The sequence below is a fragment of the Diadema antillarum genome, unplaced genomic scaffold (genome assembly GCF_040938485.1).
Source record: "Diadema antillarum isolate AM-2024a unplaced genomic scaffold, OU_Dant_1.0 seq00001337_RagTag, whole genome shotgun sequence".
NCBI classification, from domain to species: Eukaryota; Metazoa; Echinodermata; class Echinoidea; order Diadematoida; family Diadematidae; genus Diadema; species Diadema antillarum.
The window spans coordinates 683,399-704,779 of NW_027272106.1; the positions used below are offsets into that span (position 1 = coordinate 683,399).

At 38.6% G+C, this 21,381-nt stretch overlaps 1 protein-coding gene across 1 annotated transcript in view; it reads right to left on the reverse strand.

The window, feature by feature from the left end:
- LOC139708453 (uncharacterized) overlaps positions 1-21,381 on the reverse strand; it is a 33,066-nt gene that overhangs the window by 2,325 nt on the left and 9,360 nt on the right. The window contains exons 2-9 of the mRNA XM_071620404.1: positions 20,434-20,625; positions 19,751-19,891; positions 18,460-18,612; positions 6,546-6,839; positions 5,379-5,570; positions 3,596-3,730; positions 2,709-2,846; positions 551-2,059 (exon numbers count right to left, since the gene is read on the reverse strand). Coding sequence (XP_071476505.1) covers positions 551-2,059; positions 2,709-2,846; positions 3,596-3,730; positions 5,379-5,570; positions 6,546-6,839; positions 18,460-18,612; positions 19,751-19,891; positions 20,434-20,625 — 2,754 coding nt within the window. The remainder of the gene's footprint in view (positions 1-550; positions 2,060-2,708; positions 2,847-3,595; positions 3,731-5,378; positions 5,571-6,545; positions 6,840-18,459; positions 18,613-19,750; positions 19,892-20,433; positions 20,626-21,381) is intronic.

The following is a 21,381-nucleotide window of genomic DNA, read 5'->3' on the forward strand; positions in this document are numbered from 1 at the left end:
CAACCTGGGGCCCGTTGCATAAAACTTACCGTTGAATTTCAATGGTAACTGCCGTCAAAAATAGGTGTCACGGCCAATCAGCATCAAGGATTATAAAATTTACCGCTAATTTGAAGACTTACCGCTAGAAAGGAGCGGTAAGTCCAGCGGTAAGGGTTTTATGCAATAGGGCCCAGAGCAGACATATCTAAACACTGCAAATTTAGTCATTCAAAAACCTGTGTTGGCCTCCAACAGCACAAAGGAAAGCCTACAATGCAGCAAAAGGGTTTATCTCCCATACCTACACATTAGGTATCAATACTGTGTCTGGAATATACCATGGGGGATCAAATCACTTAGTATTGGGACAAGTCCTTCAAATATGAAATCAAATTGCTGATACTGCATAATACAGCAGCAAATGCAGGTTACACATATTAACACAACACACATGATCGTGTGCATGCAAATGGCAATCAATGTAAGTATGTGCTGAAAATGTGCACTCAGCAGATACTTCTGCAGGACCAAAGGTGGGTAGCATGATATTCTGCACATTTGTACTTACTTCTTTTTGCACATTCACAGCTGCAGCACGCCTCACAACAGGTGGACTGTCCTGTTCTATTTTCACCAGCTTGGCTTTGAACCCCACTGGTTTGCTGTCATTGGAGTTGTTGGTGTTGCTGGCACCACCTCTCCTCTGCGGGAGTGGAGAAGGCACCTTCTGAGGAACGGGCGGAGGTGGCAGATCAGGTAGTCCAGGACTGGCCAACCGTCTCCCCTCTTTGAAGTTGTTATTGTCTTTAGGGAGGGATGGAACTCTCCTTTCAGGAGCTGGACTACCTCTGCTCGGTAGGCCTGGGAGGGGCTTTGACGGAGGACCTGACGAGCTTGTCTTGGTGGTGAGGAAACTTGGCCTCTCAGGAAGTTCAGGTTCACTAGACTTAGGCACTGGTGGTGGAGGAACTGCTCTTGTGGGAAGATCATCAGGCAATCCCGATCCACTGGCTTTCTTTGGTAATGGCCTGGCTGGTAGCTTGGGTGATGTTGGAACAGGAGGTGGCCTCGCTGGTAGTTCTAGACTGCCAGAACTTGCCCTCGGAACAGGTGGAACTGGTCTAGATGGCAAGTCCTCTTGACCAGCACTCTTTGGAGAAGGTGGCACTGGTCTATTCGCCAAGTCTGATGCACTAAGCTTGGATGTCGGGAGGCCAACCCTAGAGGGCAGGCTAGGGGGCGTATCGTTTGGCGAGAGTGGGAGAGGCCGAGAGGAGAGGTCTACTGAACCATTCCTGGGAGCTGGTGGTGTTGGCCTGGATGGAAGGTCTGGTTCATCTGTGGGCACAGGAGGAATGGCTCTACTCTGAATGTCTGATGCAAGCGGTCTTGGAGGCACGGGCCGATTTCCAAGATCTGCTCTCCCCACCTTCGGCGACGGTGGCACGGGTCGGTTTGGAATATCTGAGACGCCCAGCTTCTGGGGCACTTGAGGTACAGGTCTGTCTGGCAAGTCCGGACTACTTGTTTTGCGTGGGGGAGGTGGAAGTGCTCTATCTGGAACAGGGCTTGTGCGAGGTGGTTGCGGGACAGGCCTGTCTGGAATAGGACTGGTTCGTGGTGCCTGCGGAACTGGTCTATCTGGTACAGGACTTGAACGACTCGGTGAGGGCAGTGGCCGGCTGGGAGGGACATCTGCACTAAGCTGTCGATCAAAGCTTGGAGAGCTAGAATCGTTGGATGGTGGCGGTGCCGGCAAGGGCTTGTCAAAATTGAATCCCCCAGACATCTTCCTCTCCTCCTGCTTCTTTGAAGGTAGTGGCCTGTTTGGAGGTCCAGGACTAGCTGAGCGGGGAGCCTGTATCGTAGGAACTGGAAGACTCAGCCTTGGAGGCTGTGAAGGGATGGGCCGGGATGGTAAGACCGGGGCTGAGGCATTCTGCGTCCTGCTGATGGGGGGTGGTTTAGATGGTGGTGGACTGGTCTTAGCACTACTTGGGGTTGGAGTCTTACTTCGAGGGGGTAAAGCTGACACACCCAGGCTGCTGGAGCTCTTGGGTGGTGGGGTGGAAGAACCCTACAAGAAATAAGAAAAAGCACAAAACTGTGTCAACTCCACAATGCACTTTGGATTACATTTGACACTCACGGCATCTTCATTGTTTGTACAAATCAGGAAGTCTTGCTACAGAATAACCACTCAGAAATACCAGTATTTCTATTATGTAACAGTTATTTGATAATGGAATCTGCAGAATAATATCCTAATCACATAGCTGAAAAGGAATGACAGATCTTTTTTCGATAAAATTGCTTGGATGTAATGAAGCAGAGTAGTAATTGAAAGAGAAAATTTATGAGCATTTGTACAATCATGGGAGCTGGATCATACTATGTCAGATGAAAAATTTGTCAAAATTTGAGAAAAACTATAAACAAAGCACCTTTTTGTTACCTACAAAAATGCTATAAATCCATCTGTGGTTTCAACTGCTTTCCTTTATACATGTACAGTGTATATATTCCATAATTTCCCATGTTCTGTCGTTTGCACTGCTTCAGTCTGATATTTTTCTCTCCTGTTTGAATTGCCATCTGTGCATGATATATCATAGAAATTAAGTGAAATAAATATGTGGAAATACACTGAAATGTAGGGATGAGTAATGACTATTATAATCATGGGAATTAAAGTTAAGATTCACAGTGAAAAGAATGCCATGTACCTGTCTCTGACTGGGTAATTTTGCAACAATCTTAGCTTTGCCGAGGTAATCCTTCCTTTCCAGATTGTCAATCTTGGACTTCGGAGGCTTGAACAGCAAGGCCTTGGGTGGCTCCAGCAGCTTGAATGAATGACCATTCTAGGGAGAAAACATCAAGCTTTAAAATTAAGGGTTTAATTTACCATTTGCAGATGAAACAAAAACAAAGCTTTAGTGCTTCAAAATAGTTCTAAAATGTGAATAAGGGATAGAAACAACCAATGTGACAATTTGAATTAGTATAATCAATATCAAATATTGTTAGATATACAAAATGTGAACAATAATTACATGCAGTTATGGTCTATTGAGAAAATAGTGATATCTCCTTATATTTGGGCTTTATTGCAAATTTCTTTATGGTAGGATGTTTTGTGATACAACTGACCCACATATAAGCATCAAATGTGATCTCGAACACTTTTTTAAATCACTGGTCCCAATAGCAAACAGTACCTTTAAGAAAGATTTTAAAAATGGATAGCTCAGCCCTACTCATGGAAACTAATGTAGTAAGAGCTAACCGGTGGGACCAGAAAAAACATTCATTCAGAAAGTATTTTGGGTTTCTCTGACTCCCTCCCTCCAAAAAAGGACAAATGTTTCATACAGCTGAAAATCATCACATTAATAGCTAACAATCCCCTACACCAGATGCAGAGTCACAACATGATGGGTTACACAGACAGAAAAGGAGTCAGTTCTTGTGCTTTTATGACACGGGTTCTTACAATTAACAGAGTGATATTTTTCGGATACAGAAAATGGTCCCAAGCAACAATAAGAAGCATGAGATTTGTAGCCTAATCTATTTCCTAGTCCAGTGACATCTAAGCAACGATATTCACCAAGAAATCTCGGTAGGAGTCATCAATCTTGTCATGTCTTGATTCACTCTTGCCTATCCTGGCTTCATCCAGGAGTTTCTGGGCCCAGTCTCTCTGGTCCAACTCATTATAGGTCCAGGCCTCGTTGTGAAGGATCTTGGCACAAGCAAAATTTAGTTCGCAAATGGATTAGACAAAGGTAATTATGTAATGTAAAAGTGGATATATTTGCGGAATGGAGATTTCTGCAGCGTGGAATGTTTTGCATATTTCACCCAACATAAACTAGTGCAAAAAAATAAGTGTGCAAATGTTGTGTTTTGTGTAATATCACTCCTTGTTTTTTAGCTCAAGGCATATTGTACAGATATAAAATAATTGTTATGTTAAGTTATTCATAACTTTCTTCACTGTCACCAGGCTTGCAGCGTGAGTAAATTTGCGGTCGTACAATGTAATGCAGACCAGATACCTTTTACTTTTGCCGTACACAATGCAAAAACCATTAACCACTTTGGCAGATGTATTAAAGCTGTTTCAAGCACTCACTCAACTGCTGTGAAATTCAGGACAAGCAAAATCATCTTACCCAGCTGGGCATGAACAATAACTTGTGTGAAAATATCCACTTTCACAGTAGTTGGTTTAACAAAAAAAAGTTAAGGAAGCCTATTCCGAATTATCTCTGTCTGACATGGAATTTAATGGGATCTACTCCCCTCATTCCCTCTAATAGAAATTACAGGCCTTCACTGAGATCAGCACTAAATGATAAAAGCCAAGTGAAATCCACACCAGCCAAATCTCAAATGTAATTTGAAATGCATTACAAGTGAAACTAATAAGTAATTAATTACCAATTAAAACTCACAATGAGTACTCATTAAAAATCATTATCTGCAAGGGCTGAAAGATCCTACTTTTCCAGAGGGAGGGGGGGGGGGGATCTTTCTACTAATACTGGGTTAGAGGGACACTTGAGTAATGGATCTGTATACATATTGCTGATGTTATCATGCAGCAGTATCAGAGAGGAGGGTATAGATAAACACACCCTCCCCTGCCTTCCCCCCACTTCTCCAAGGACTAAGAAACCCTACAAATGGAAGAGGAACCAAACAATAGACTTTGGATTCTTGATGTTCCAGAGGAGACAGGCAATACAAAACAGAATGCTGATGGCAGATAGTCCTTGTGATGCAAGTAATTCTTCTCCAAGGAAACATTTTACAGGCTTCCTCGATGGGGGAAAGAAAAAGCAGTGTTGAGTGTACTTATCTAAAGGCGTCAGAATTTGAACTCCTTTCCGCCCACACTGGAACCCTTTCTAATCATGGACTATATCCCAGGGACACATCCGCCATGTAAAGTTTTGATATCATGAAATCTAGTTTCTGGGCTCATCTCTCACATTTCATTATATTTGATATTGGTAGATTTTGGTGGAAACCACATCCGAAGGGCAAAGTGGGTGCGGAGTTACAAGTGAAACAAGAAACCAATTATACTTGGGGAAGTCAGCTAGATGATGTCAGCCTGATTACGTCATGAAAACAAAACTTTTACGAAAGAGTATTCACATGTAAATCACAAAAGTGATTTCTATTCCCCAAAAGACTGCTTAATCAACTTTCGTTTTGTTTGTTTTGGGTTTTTTTTTTTTTTTTAATCTGTGACCATTTCAAAATCCGGCTGTGCAAGGCTTATTCACATCCTGTCAAATGCTTACAAGAGTGAAAGTCACTTGGTAGTTTAATATGATAATACAGGAGTAATATGCACGAAGATACAAGCATCAAGATACCTCACACTTGTACAGCTTGTACTGCAGCCCAAGCTGCTTGTAGTCGATCTTTGGGTTGCCCCGCAGAGTCTCGTGCGTTTTCTCGAACGCGCGCCACGCCTCCTCGTGCCTCTGCAGGTGTCCCAGGACGATGCCCAGCAGGAAGTGACCGATGGCAAGATGGGGGTCCTTGGACACCACCTCCTGGAAGGTCTTTTGAGATGAATAGAAATAACGGTTTATTGCCACTTGATCTACTATCAAATGGTCCATTTCCCAGTCCGTCTATTACACCACTACAGCTAAACTCATTTAGTCTACTGTCAATTTCATCTAATGCCCGTTTGGTCTGATCCTCACTTGGTCTAATGCCAAGTTTGGCTAATTATCATTTCGTCTAACAACTAGACCGACTAATCGCAATTTTGTTTCCTCGGGATTTTTTCCCATTTGGTCTAATAAACTGTGGGTATTATATGAAATGGGCATAGCCCATCTGGAAGTAGGCACACTGGTAATGAGGCTATTGAAGTGAGAAGTGGACTAAATGGTCACTAGACGAACCGGGTGTAGACGAAATGGGATTAGACCATGTGGGTTGAGACTAAAATGGCTATTGGACGAAGTGGGAGTAGACCCAAGTGATAGATCACCGAAAGAACATCCGAGAGAAAAATCATGAGCCTGTAGTTGGTCACTCTTTATGCAATATCTATTCTTTTTCTCCACTCTGTGTGATATGCACATGGAGGTTGATCACATTGGGAGATGTCAAGACCTTACACCTGTATACAGGCTTGTGGCTTCCCAATATGAAAACAAATGTCTCGCATATGAATTCCCCTGATTTTCTTTGTGCGCTCAAGCCACCATTCAGTCCCTGTCTTTAGATCAATACACTAGAATGAGAAATTGTTCAATACATCGTATCAGGAGTACATCAAGTACAGAAAAAAGAATGATAATCACCTTTAGTTCATCATGCTTGTGGGGTATAAAATACATAATACCATAGGAGAAATTTCTGGGGTACAAAAAACAACAGGAATAAACAATGTAGTTCCCCATCCCACCCCCGGTCAATGGCTGTACGCATACACAGAAAGCATGAGTGTTTGTGCATACATGTACGTGTTTGTGAGTGTTAGTGCAGAGGAAACACTGCAGCTCATGAGAACTGTGGCTTACCGCGAGGGCATCTTCCGTCTGTCCCAGACTCTTTTGCAAGACACCGATGTTGTAGAGGATCTTGGCCGAAGGGTCGACGATCCCATTGTGCTGATTGAGGGCCTCCTCCAGGTCGCCCCGCTCAAAGGCAAGCACACCCTCGTGCCAGATGGCGATGGTGTCCTTGTGCGTCATGCGTGCCATCATGGAGGGCGTCGGGGAGCTGCCCCCATTGGTGGAGGAACCAAATTCGTCGTCGTCATCCGAGAAGTCATCGTCGATGGGGCGGAAGGTGTTGGAAGGAGCCTGAAAATTCTGGAGAGGAAACAAAAGAGTGGAGAAATGGCATAGACCAATGAATGCAAGTTTCAGCTGTAGAGTTTGGTGATGATCAGCTATCTTAAAACATGGCTGAAAATTCTGGATCAGCAATAGAAATTAAGCCAAAATGGAATATTCAGTATGCCTCACATAGCATGAATTACAGCTTTAACCCATCTAGGAAGAGCTGATTTTGCTTTAACACGCATTTCCCGTAGACACCTGCCCAAACATACACCATACTCGGGACCAGTCTTCAACAGGTTAAAATGCTATGCACCCTAATGCAGGAAGGGGAGAGGAACAACCCTTTCCCACACCCTTCTCCCACTGACAAGCCATAAAATCTCTCAACTACCTGCTCTCTGGCCTTGGCATCACAACACCAACAAAAAGTCACCAGCCATGGTTTTATACTTAAAGGACGAGTTCACCTTCATAAACATAAGGATTGAGAAAATGTATTATATTAGTAGAACACATCATTGAAAGTTTGAGGAAAATCGGACAATCTGTTCAAAGGTTATGAATTTTTGAAGTTTTTGTGCAGTAACCGCTGGATGAGAAGACTACTGCAGTGTACGATGTCACATGCGTACAACAATATAAGGAAAATATAAAGAGAATTTCACAAAATTTCATCTTTTGAAAAAAGTACACATTCCCTTGACTCGTTTCCGACATATGTCATGGGTAATATTATCCCCCCTACCTTTACAAAGAGGCAAGTCAAATGCTCTTTTATTATGCAAAAAAAAAAATGAAAATATGTTGAATTTTCTTTACATTTTCTTTATACTTTTGTACTCATATGACATCACAAGCTGTAGTAGTCTCCTCGTCCAGCAGTTCCAACACAAAAACTTTAAAAATTCATAACTTTTGCATTGATTGTCCAATTTTCCTCAAACTTTCACTGATGTGTTCTACTAATATTGCTGCATTTTCTCAATCCTTATGTTTATGAAGGTGAACTTGTCCTTTAAGGGCAGATTCTGAAATCTCAAAGCACACTTTAAGCTGTAAATGATTACACAGAATTAAACTCTATACAAATGGACTTTCTTAAACCCATCTATATAATGGTATTAAAGAAAGCGAACACTCTGGAAAAGTATGCACTGAGAAAAGAGCTCTGAAGCACAAGATCTATTCAAGCACTTTACAAGACATGCCCTGTGCAATGAATTGGACAAAAACAGGATGTGAAACTCCAGGGCAACAACAATATGAATAAAGAGATTATCGGATTAAGCTGAAATTAAGCATGCTCTATCAGCACATTCTATACATGACTACTACCATCTTTCAAAACAGTAGCATCATTCTTTCATAATCTATTAGAGTTGAAAGTGAAGACTGTGTAAAGGGTCTTTAAGAAATGATTTGGGGCCTCTAAGATACCGCTGATCACATGATTCTACAAAGATAAAAGTGTTCTAGAAAAACTGCTGAAAACACAATTTCCCATTAGCTCTCTGATCCCAAACTTTAGAATGATATAGAAGAATTGCTCTTACAGAAAATAAGAAAAACTTAAAATTGTCTAGGTTGACCCGTCTCACCTATTTCGAATCCTTACGAAAAATCACGACATGCGAGTTTTTGTTTGTTTTGTGATGCACGGTCACATACAATGTATAATGCAAACAGTTTCTGAGTAGAATGGATGGGCAAACTTTCTGTTCAATAAGAAAAAGAGAGTCCTCGTTTGCAAACATGCACATTCTTCATGATAATAGATTGTGTATGCCGACACATGACTACAGAATGTTTACCCTGCTTATCTCAGGCCGTATCTAGATCTGCAGACGATTGTATTGCCCTAGACAGCTGGATGACTCAGTTACAAGTACCAATCGTAGACCACAAGATCAAGAGTTTACTCAGCCATGTCTGCACCAATTTTGCAAACACGCTATGCCTTTAAAAATGTCAAGATCATGTGTGCAAATACTCATTTGAATGGACAGCATTTTTTAGATCTGTAGATAGTTTTTGTTCTGAACTTGTCGCCTGTTAAAAAAAAAAAGTCATACAGCCGAAATAGAAATATCAGTGATTAAAAAAAAAAAAAAAATTATTAAACTATGAATACATTAACTATGAATATCAGCCCCTCTTTCCCCTAACCCCCCCCCCCCCCCCCCATAATGAAAGGATAGAAAGAAAAAATACGTGTATGAATGATAATAGTGCTATAGCAGGGCTGCACACTAACACATTTTCTACTGGTCCAACCTTACCTAATTAGGTGAGGTTGGTAACCTAGGTACCTATTTATTTCCCATTTTTTACTGGTCCATTCCTGAAAAAGTTCCTGGTCCGACAGTGATTTTCACTGGTCAGGGACCATCAGACCAGTGCCAGTGCACAGCATTGACTATAGGGGAAAACAAGCGTTTTAGCATCAGAGACAGGGTATCAACAACATCTTACAGTCATCTACAAATTTCGACCATACCAATTCTAAGATACTTTTACACACACACAATATGCAATAATTCTACCTCATTCAGTCTCCTGTACACACGGTATGCATGATACAGGCTTGTACATGTAATTGTATTTATGCATGACAGGCACGTCACATCCGCATTTGCTGAATAGAGAGACACACAGTACACACCCACTTGCAAACACAGAATCCCTATACACACACCGGGGTGTAACATACCGGACATGGGAATACTTAAAATTGGTCTTTGCCTTCCACTGTCCGATTGTGATCTATTAACCTGTTTACAGTGGTGACTCATTTGATCTAGGCCTTAATTGATTCAGTAATAGCTAACCACACAATATACTAAAAGAAAACAAATCCTCATCACATATATTTGCATTTGCATAGCATAGTCTTAGCAATATGACTATCCTTCACATATTATTTTACATATTTTCAGCAATTTCCTTTGGTAACAGCCTATGATGTCGCCATATACACTCAACATCCCTTCCTACTGAATACTCTTTTCTTCCTCACAATCATCGCACTTCCTCATTTCAACTGCATTTGAGAATGATACAGGGCAAGTCCAAGATAACACGCGCGTTACGTATGGGACATTCAGAGACTTTTATGACCTGAAAAATAGTGTTAATGGCTTTTGATCATATCAAACTTTATCATGGTGATTGATATCTAGGAGAAGTACAATCATGCAAAAAATGGAGAAAAATGACCTTCACAATTATATTCTAGAAGAGAAAATATGTGCCGTTACGTATGGGACCAGAAAGATTTTGTTTTTTTGAACATTTTTTTCAACCTCACAACTCTCTGAAAGTATTTCATTCTACAACTTGTAACTCACTGTGATGAAAGTCACAACACTCAAGATTATCATAGGTAAGTTTCTTGTCATTAGGTAAAAAGCTCTAATTACAGGTTCTAATTAAAGACAGACATGACGTGTTACGTATGGGACAGTTACGTATGGGACAGTTTGTCCCCCATTCATTTAGTGTGTGAAGAACCATGTTTATGGGTATTTTGCATAATCATTGAAGTAAAATCAGTTGAAACTACTCAAATACTGATCCAGATTGTCAAGGAAACAATATTCCCCAAATATTCACCATCCTAATCATATTCAATCATATTTTTATATTTTTATGACCAACTTTAGTATGCATGCCCTTTGTCCCCCATTCGTTTAGTGTGTGGAGAGACACATTTATGGGTATTTTGCAAAATAATTTTGCAAAATACCCATAAACAAATTTTTGCATAATTATTGAAATGGAATCAGTTGAAACTACTCAAATACTGATCCAGATTGACAAGGGAACAATATTCCCCAAATATTTACCATCATAATCATATTTAATCATATTCTATATTTTCATGACCAACCTGAGTATGGGGTATGCCCTATTTTTATCAGGATAGTTACTACTGAAAAATTGAATAGTTTAAAGTGTTTACTTCCATTGATGAAGGGCAGTTTGCCATTTCGTTTCAATAAAAAACAACTTGACACAAGAAATATTAATTTTTATAAATAAGCAATACCTGCTGCGTGGAACCCCAGTGATCGAGTATTAAATATATGATGTCTGTCTAGCAGTCCGGTCATTGATTTGAGTCACACCTCAGTATGTATACCCATGAATTTTGTCGTGGCTATTATTGAAACCTGAATAAGGACAATTTGTGTATCACTTGCAATAAAGAAGAAATCATTTTACTTTATATTCTTTTTAAATATTCATATCACAATCATTTCAAATTGGATCTCCATCACTAAACTTTGAATTCCTCTAGTCTTAGGATTGTATGCTCTTTAGTAATTCATATAATTGGTTTCCAATCATCTCATTAAATGTTGAAAACTGAATCCCCATTTCCACAAAAAACTATACCATCCCTTTAATGCTGTTTTTTCATTGTGTATTTTGCCATTTCCCCTTCCCCCTTTCTGAAAATTGTTCAGTCAAAAATGTATTGTTTAAAGTGTCTATAACTCAAAAAGTAGCGACAATGTTGGGATGCTTTCTTCAGGATGATTGACCATATGTGTACTGAGAGACCTTCCCAGCTAGCTACATGCATTCACATGCATTATGTATGAGGATGTCCCATACGTAACGCATTTGTCCCATACGTAACATTATTTCAATGCCTTATAAAAAATATTCCTTTTACTGTTTTTTCTTTTTTCTGTGGTATTTAATTTCTCTAAACAATAAATTAGAACTTTCCAAAAGGGCATTAATATAGCCTTAGCAATTTCAGAAAAAACCTAAAAAAATGACCTCAATTTGTTACGTATGGGACATCTCATGATAGGACACGAGCTAATTTCCATAATCATTTGCATAATCCCTAAATTTTCATACCAAGTTAAACTATTTGATGAACTTCTTATGTCCACATATTAATCAAATATCATTTGCTTTCCTTTGAATTAATATGAATTTTTATAAATGTCCCATACGTAACGCTGTGTTTCACATTTATGCAAATGAAGCCCTTGAAATTTGCATAAATTTACGTAATATAATTTTTTCCTCCATGAAAATCAAAACTTCAACTCATAAGCTTCAAAATGATACCAAACATGTCAATATTGAGCAAAGATGAAATTTTGCCTTCTGAGGGGACCTTATCTTGGACTTGCCCTACAAGGAAACGACGTATTAATGTGATACACTGTAACATGAATCACACACTGATAGTTTTTCCTCTTTTTTTTTTTTCATGTTTCCAAGGATCCTTTGGGTATCGAGATTATTACATGACCCTCTACTATAATGTAGCTAAATTGTAGCAAAACTTCAGAAAAACTATGGTACTGAAAGAAGTGGGGAAAAAAATAAGTTAATCCAACAGGGCATTGATTCCGAAACATCGTATAACTGCAGAAATGAGATTAAATTTCTTACAAGAAATGATGGCGATAGTAAACTTCTTTGGCCACGTCATTATAAGTATTACTATTCACAGTTTCATAAATGCAGTTAAAATAAAACAAATTGTGCATATATACATGAAAAATTCAGCATATTTCCTCCCAGGCATTCTCATGTCCTCATTTCTTTCAATCTAAGCATTGCACATGAATATATGTGTAGTCTCTCCATAAAAACAACTTGACAATCTGAAAATCATTACAATTCCCCAAACTGAAGGAAAAATAGCCCAGCCTATAAAATGCTAGAGTTGTGAAGAAGTGTCAAGTAAATGTTTCAGAATGAGGAAATAATAGCTGAAATCATGAAAAAATAACATTTCTCATGAATAATAAAGTCATGTTTTGACAGCACCCTGCACATGTACAGTGTAAGCATTGTTCATTAACTTAATTCCAATGCATACACTCGAACTGGGAATAAAGTGTGACAGCATTTGACTTGAGGAGGACTGCCACTTCTGGAAATCAAAAGAAAATATTGAGGCACGGGAGGATCACAGCTCGAAGGAACTATATTCAGTTCACAAACGGGAAATTTGTGCATAGGGCAATTCCACGATAACATGGACATGACCATCAAATTTTCGCAATGGTCAAATCTCAATCATTTTGGTATCAAATTAAAGCTTAAGGACGGAATTTTTCATATCTGACCATCTTGTTGGAAAATTACATAATCAACTTTGCTAAATATGTGCATAAAATCAGCATAATTAAATTTGAGATAAATATCTGAAAAAATATAATGAATTTAAATAGATGAAGCATGAGAAAAAAGTACAGTATATTTTACTGAAAGAGCAGTGTTCCTAACTGTAATGTGTACAAACGTATATGACATGTCATGGCGTTATGGTGCACAGTTTTTCTTTATTTTGTTGTTTTTGTTAATCTGCTATGATTTTAATAATGTCATGTTTTATTTGGAAGTGTTATACTGTGATGTCAAATATTCATTGTAAATGATCATTTCACACTACCTAAAGGAGAAATGTTAAGAGTTGTGAAGTGAGACAACAATTAATTACTAGTACTAGGCATTTAACTCATGTGGTAGAACATATTTTTTTCTTTCTTTTCTTTTCATTTCAAAGTTGCTTATGATGATATGCATAGATAAACAATTAAAGATTGTTCTTACGTGCTACATTTTGTTTGTTATTTACATTTGGTAAGTGAATTTATACTCAAAAGTGTCACAGTGTTTACATAACATAGAATTGCCCCATAGCTACAAATGTGGCAATGTATATCAAATTTGTTATAAGAGCAAATTCGTATTGAAAATTGAGTGTATTTGCTCACTTTTGAAAAAGGAAAAAGAACACACCTACAGCAAAGTCCAGATGGTACCTCTCCCTTTAGGTTCATGGTGTTCATCCCTATGACAAATAATTACTTAGTGTGTGAATGTGTGCTTTTTGTACATTACCCAATAGCATAAAACAGGAAGCAAATTAACCCATTGAGGACGAGTCCCGAGTATACTCGGGCAAGTGTCTATGGGAAATGCGTGTTGTAGCAAATTCAGTCCGTCCTCAACGGGTTAATACTGACTACTCACAGAACTACAAGAATATCAGTGTTGACTTAATTTGTGCATAAGTTGATGTCAACCACAGCAACAACATTAAGTGCTAATCAAGTTCGTTACTATCAAGTTTACATGTTGTAAGATAAAACTGAAAGTAGAATCGTGCATCCTGTCAGTCATCACGACAACACGTACAACCAGCTTCCAGGTCAGGTGGCATTCCCCGAATGTAGAGAAATAGCAATGAATCATATGAAATGAAAGAAAAATACTCTGCGAAACTGAATCTAGAAAGAAAGTTCTATTATAGACAGAGGAAATATAATATCATAAAATGGATAAATCTCACTCCACTCCATCCCACCACACGTATACAATACATGGCTAATAAGAGGTCAGTAGTCAGTTCCCTCGCAACCTACTTTGTATTGTATTACATCAAGGCAAACATCACAGTGCCTTTCCCTGACTTCCACCATCTACCTATTCTGATAGACTTTGTCCTGACCAACCTCAAATCCCAAGAAAGCACTACCAGTCACTGGCATAAGCCACAACCTCAATGAATAATCATAAATAAATGACTCATTGTAATGGATATTATCCCTGTCTCTCAGTTGTCTGTGAGGAAATGTCAAGGCACGTTGACATCGAAAGCAAATGTGATGAGAAAAAAAAAATAATACCAAAAATTAAGAGCCAGCATAGTAATACACACAAGCTTTTCCTTTGTAACTCTTGCTTCCAAACAAGAACAAATATGGCACTTAGAATTATTATCACTTGTATTGTCAAAAAAAGAGTCTGTGATATACTCAACCTATATGTACTTCACGTCCAGAGGCTGGTTCAACAAAAATTTTTGTCCCATCCATTCATCAAATAAGAAAAACTTAACCAACTTTTCACATCTGTCCTCTAATCAGTCTTAATCATTAGGAACTCATAGTTATTGTTTATATCATATCCATGATTTTATTGACTGGTACAGCAACGTCCATGTTCAAGCTACACTGGACGGCATCTTTCCAGCAGTTCACAATATTAACTGTACTATTCAATTGCATTCGAAAACTGCTCCATCCTTAATTGTAATCCCTGAAATTCACTGATTTTCCATCTACAATTTATGTAACAGTGGAAAATCTGTAACACAATCTTACATCCTTCCCAGTAGCTCTAGTCTACAATCAACTGCAAGTCACCAAATAACAGAGAACATTAACAATATAATGAAGTGACCATTTCAACTGTGTCTCTTTGATGAAATGAACTGATTGTTACTCAAGTTACTATTCATGTCTCCTCCCTTTCTAACATTTGTGAAATTTGTAGAACTCATATTGTTTCTTAAATTCCATTTGAATATATTCAGTACTCAGTTGTGAGATAATTTCAATAATTTGTTTTTGTCTGCTAGAGATGTGCAAATTAAATTCCCACTTCAGACAAGTGTTCATTCCATGATGCAATGACAGAAAGATCCAATAAATAGCCCTTCCTCATCCCTCAAAAAAAGGATTTAAAAAAAAGAATTCTGAGTATGACTGATGTTTTGTCATCTAGACTGACTGATTTCTTCCTGTTTTGTTTACTGTGCCCCAATGACAAATTGTCAATATGATATCAATTGATCACTCTCAAACCACAAACATTTCTGAATGTCCTCTTGCATTTAGGGTGCGGATGATACATCGCCCACTCCTATCATTGCACAGGAAACAAAGGTGAGATGTAATACACGTATCCCACATCGTCTATGGTTTCCTGTTGGTTATTTTTTTTCATGTCACATGTACATACACATGATAAAAAAAGCATGACAAATTTTACTGGGTATCAATTATTATTGATGACTGTGTCAAACTCTTCTGAGCTCTGAGATAGATGGACAAGAAAATATATTTTCTTTCACTCTTATACCTACACAAAGTTCAATAGAGTCTATAACATAAACAGTTATGTTTGAAGTTTCCAGTCATCATCATATGATACACCAATCCTCATCACATGAATAACTAGAAATGTCGCTTTGGCGACTGGTATGCCTCCGCCATAATGCATGATTTTCCCAATAGGTCTAGATAGTACATGTGGACACTGTGTGATCACATTTTCACAAAATTGGCAAAATATTTGAATGACAAGTTCATCACAAATGTGTTGAATGTTCACCTTCCTTGACGTAGGTTTAATTGGATGAATAGGAGAGCATGTATCTAGGGATTTAAGGACTTTAACTTGACTTTGACCCATTCATACATTTAGGCATTGAGTAATTTTCAAGGTACAGGTGTGGAGAAAAAGTGCAATTTCTGAATTGAATAGTAAATTGTTACCATTTTCATCTGGCCTTGACCCTAAAATTCATAAGATAATTACTTTCAGGTAGAACATGCATAATATGTACTAAGTTTCAAGGTAACTTGAGCCACTTCCGAGATATGGAGGAAAAAGTTAGTTCAGCACTTTCACTTGATCTTTGACCTTTTGACCTTTGAGGCAAAAAGAGAAAAAAAAAAACTTTCCAGAGAATTTCTATTACATGTAGGTTACACACGCATACACCAAGTGTAAAAAAACAACCCTGCTGGCATTGCATAAATATGAGGGTAATAGTAAAATTTTGAAGTCTTGCACTTGACCTTTGACCCCTGACCTTTGACCCCATGAACCCTACATTCTCTAGATAATCACTTCCAGTCAGTACGTATATACTTGTATACTATGTTCCATGAAGATACCTTGAACAATTTTCCAAGGTACGGAGAAAAAAAAGAAGTTTTGATATTTTTACTTGACCTTTTGACCTTTGACCTTTGACCTCATGACCCAAACTTTCACCAGAGAATCTTAATTGGGTAATACATGTATACACTAAGTTTCAAGAAAATCTCTTCAGGCATTCAATAGATATGGTGGAAATAGTGAAATTTTATGTATTTGACCCTGACCTTTTGACCTTTGACCTTTGACCTCATGACCCAAACTTTCACCAGAGAATCTTAATTGGGTAAAACATGTATACACTAAGTTTCAAGAAAATATCTTCAGGCATTCAATAGATATGGTGGAAATAGTGAAATTTTATGTATTTGACCTTGACCTTTTGACCTTTGACCTTGAGCATGTGCACCCAAAAGTTGATAGGCACAACTTCACCCCCTAATACACATACATGCCAAGTTTCATTAGGATACCTCAACAGGTTTCGATAGTTACCTTGTCCACAAAATTCATTACGGACGGACGGAAGGACGGACGGAAGGACGGACGGAAGGACGGACGGACGGACGGACGGAAGGACGGACGGACGGACGGACAACCCGAAAACATAATGCCTCCGGCACCACTTCGTGGCGGAGGCATAAAAAGAACTGAAACCACCTCTGGGGAAGCAATTTTCACTATATTCAAGATTGTTTTCATTATGTGTTTTAAAGTCAGAAAGTGGAAAGTTTTGTGCTTTTGATCTTTGTTCATCTTTTTGAGAAATGATGGAATATTTTGACTATCTATCTTCAGGTACAGGTTTTCTCATGATAATTTTTATCACTTTTTTTTTTTTTGGTCGATTTAGAAATTCATGCAATTAACTCCCTAACTGGCATTGGCATAGCTTTGATTATAAAGACATTGGTGACATTTCAATTTACAATCACTACACAGTCCATTTGCTATGAATGATGTTGTTCATTGTAATTTGACATTTTGTTGAGGAATTTGAGCCTCTAACATGACATAAAACATGCAACTACTATAAATGCAAAAAAAATCTCATAAAGATACTTTCACGAACAGCAATTGATCTAACGTTTTCTTGAGTAATTAATTTCATGCTTTGTGGTCATCTCAGTATCATGATAAAATGTTTGTAAACAAAAATAAGACAAACACTCTTATTGGAGAAAGTTTAACTTTTCAAACAAACCATTTAGTTAAAACATTGCCTAAAAAGCAATCAAATTTCTCAGTAAAAAAAAAAAAAAATCTAGAACATGTATTAGTAGTCACTTGACACTGCAATGCTAGCATGCTGGTCTTGGGCAGTGCATGCCGGGAATATTTCAGCTTCCGTTTTTTTTTTGTTTTTTTTTCCACAAAATTTGCACAAATAAAACCACTGCAAAAATGTAAGCATTTTCAGTCACACGGCAGTGCCTGTAGGCCGCAAAAACTTGATGAATCAATATAAAAGGCCATTTCAAAGTTATTACTCTGAACGCAATAATCTTGAATGATACTATAATGTTTTGCTATGCAAGATAATAAGTATCAGTAGAGCATGCTTTACAAAATCATACAAACTGAAGTTGCAGTTATCACCATTAATTTCATCACTTCCACAGCAGAGTCTAGGTGCAAAATAACAATCTCCATGAACTATGGCAGATTAACGCATTGAGAACGGGCAGAATTTGCTACAACACGCACAGAATTTGCTACAACACGCACTTTCCCATAGACACCTGCCCGAGTTGTAGTCGGGACTAGTCTTCAGCAGGTTAAAGGCTTCTTTATATAGGCCTACAGTGTAACTACAAGTACTACAAGTAACTATAAAGTACATAATTTGTACAGCAATCTCTATGAAAAAAAATCTATTTGGACTCAAAACAAACCAATATGATACAAATGAAAGGTAGACATTTCGACATCTTACCGCTTTGTTGTTATTGTTGCTGGAGTCAGACAATTCGCTGAGGACTTTGGCTTTGCCGAGATAGTCGATATTCTTCAAATTGGCAACTTTGCTCTGGGGCGGACGGAAGAGCTGGTTGGTGGGCAGCACTAGAGGTTCATACAGCTGGTTGCTCTGGGAAGAAAGATGCCACGGGAAAGAATTTTATCTCTCTTTCTCAACTCCAAAAAATAAAAGTAAGAACATCAAATTTGAGCAAGGAATAGTGGCCAAAACATAGAAGTTCCTGCTCTTTGGGAAGCCCTCTGCGTTTATCACCTTTTACCACTTCAGCTACTAATCTTCATGATCTGGCACTGTTTATTTACTCTCACATTTTGTTTATTATTGTAATCCTCATACCACCTATCAAGACAATGATGTAATCATTTTACCATGCACCAGAACCAATAAAATCAAAACAAATCTGTTGAGTATTATCATACCAAGCAAAAACAAACGACACCCCCCTCAAAAAAAAGAAACAAAAAAGTCAGCATAAACCATGTCACTCAAGACAATTTTGTTGTTGTCGTTGTTGTTTTGTTGTTGTTGTTGTTGTTGTTGCTGCTAAATGTTCTCCATCAAAACTTTCCAGTGTGCTGGGGGAAGGGTGTGTATGTTGACAGGACTACAGGGTTTTCCGTGTGTCACTGAGACTTGTCACAGCTACTCGGCATGTCATGTGCACTATCTCCATTGTTTGGCAGTGCCATACTGTGTTCAACCTTGATAACCCTGGCAGAAACTGTCATCGGTCAGCATCAACACACACTGGCTATTAAAATTCATTTGACTCTCATTCCACGACACCCGGAGTTTGGAAACCAAACACTGAATCAAACATATTTTGCGATTTGTATTCATTGGAGATGACCTGATTCAATTAATTCCTTTTCAGAGATTCCTGGATTGACTGGCAAATTTGGATTGTGTTTGAAATGTATAATACAATATCAATTACCCCCCCCCCCCTCCCCACCCCAGCTAAATACTGGTTTTAATAGTGACAAGGTGAAAAGTAAAGATTGGGATTAGGGTTAGGTTTAGTGTCATAGTTTGGGTTAGGGTTAGGATTACATTGTAGGTTCAAGATTAGGATTAGGGTTAGGGTCAGGGGAAGGGTCTGGGATAATTGTCCAGGGGTTAATTGCCCTAGAACTGTATTTCTTCATCTCTGCAAAGATTTTTAATCCTTGAATAAATTCTCATCTGTGCACTGCTCAGTCAAGCTGTTGATTATGGGCAAAAAGCAGAATACCAAGGCACACACCATCAGGAGTTTTTCCGCTTTCTCGATCATGGTGCCATGGCGGGCCTCAACGGTGACCTTGCTGGCTTGGTGGAGGAGCTCCAGAGCGTACTCTGAGCTGCTCATCATGGTGGCGTAGGTCAGCGCCAGGTTGTACAAGACCTGCCGGTCAAAACACAGAGGAACACCACAATGCGTGTGGCCAGTCATATATACATAGGGCCTATCTACATCTTATGTACATACTTTTGGTTAATAAATCAATCCAAAAATACGTTAAATGCAAACTGTGTTTGTAATGGAACTCAATAAAGAAAGTGCCCCTCTATAAATTTGAATTTAAATATCTTTCACTGAAAATTATACAAATTAGAGCTTACTTTTCACTAGCAAACACGGGCTATCACTATTTCCATAATCTAAGTGTGGCTTTTGTCAGGTATTTTTTGGACAAACTGTTATAAGCTACGGGAATACTTGGATCTGACTGGCTGAGAGTAAATTTGTAAGAAAAAAAAAATCTGACAAAACATTCAATATAAATGCCCACCTTCGCTTACAATTAAAAAAAGAAAAAGAATGTGAGATTGTGTTGTAGCAGTAGCATTCACAAATGAGATTCATGAAAAACTTGAACCAAAGGAAACCAAGACAATAGCAAAAACAAGCAAAAAAAACATCTTGAAGAATGTAAACTCACTCACCTCGCACTCATAGAGTTTGTGCACAAAACCCAGCTGCCTGTAGTCAATGAATTTGTTGCCACGTAGAGTGACCTTGGCTTGGTCATAGCTGTTCCTGGACTCATTGTAGCGTTGTAATCTGTAGTACACCATGCCCAGCTGAAAGTGGCCCAGGGCCATGTGTGGGTCCTTTGACACTGCAGCAGCAAAGTTCTGAAATTTGGTACAAACAAGGGCCTTGTAAAATTACAACAGAAAAATTATCAAAGGTCAGGGAAAGAAAGCATAAGAAGGAAATCCATTAAAAAAGGTGATTAATTGAACACTTACTAGGGGATTTCCCCTAAGTTGCATTAAATCTACTGCCGATGAATGAACTATTCATATTGCCACATCCATAATCGCCCATGATAAAAATAGTCCCTTTGTCTCATGTCCATCTAATGAGCATTATTTTTTCGTTTCTTGCACTTCATGTTTTCATAACAATATGGGCATCCCCTTCATTAATAAATATCATATCAAAACAAGGCTCTCATGTGACAGCCTGTTTCAGGTCAAAGTTTTCCACTCAATACAAATGTTCCACTGAGATTAATGTCCTGTCTGTACTTCCTCTATTAAAATGATGAATGGAGCAGAGCTACCAAGTCTCACGCATTCTGAGTGAGACTCAAGCATTTTTTAGGGGTTGTCTCACGATCTCACGCATGGCACCCATTTTTCTCACGCTTCGGGCAAAGTCTGCAATTTGGGCCCATAATAAGGAGCATAGCTCAAAGGATAGTTACAAGGACACTCAAAGTGATAGATACAATTGAAGGTATATTTTCCTTCTGTCTTTCAGAATAAGTAAAAAATAGTCACTTAAGTATGCACCTGATTGCACCATTAAGAGCTAAAAATTGAAAAAGCTCCATGCCGTGGGAGTCCGGTGGGGGGGGGGGGGGGGGGGGGGGGGGGGGGGGG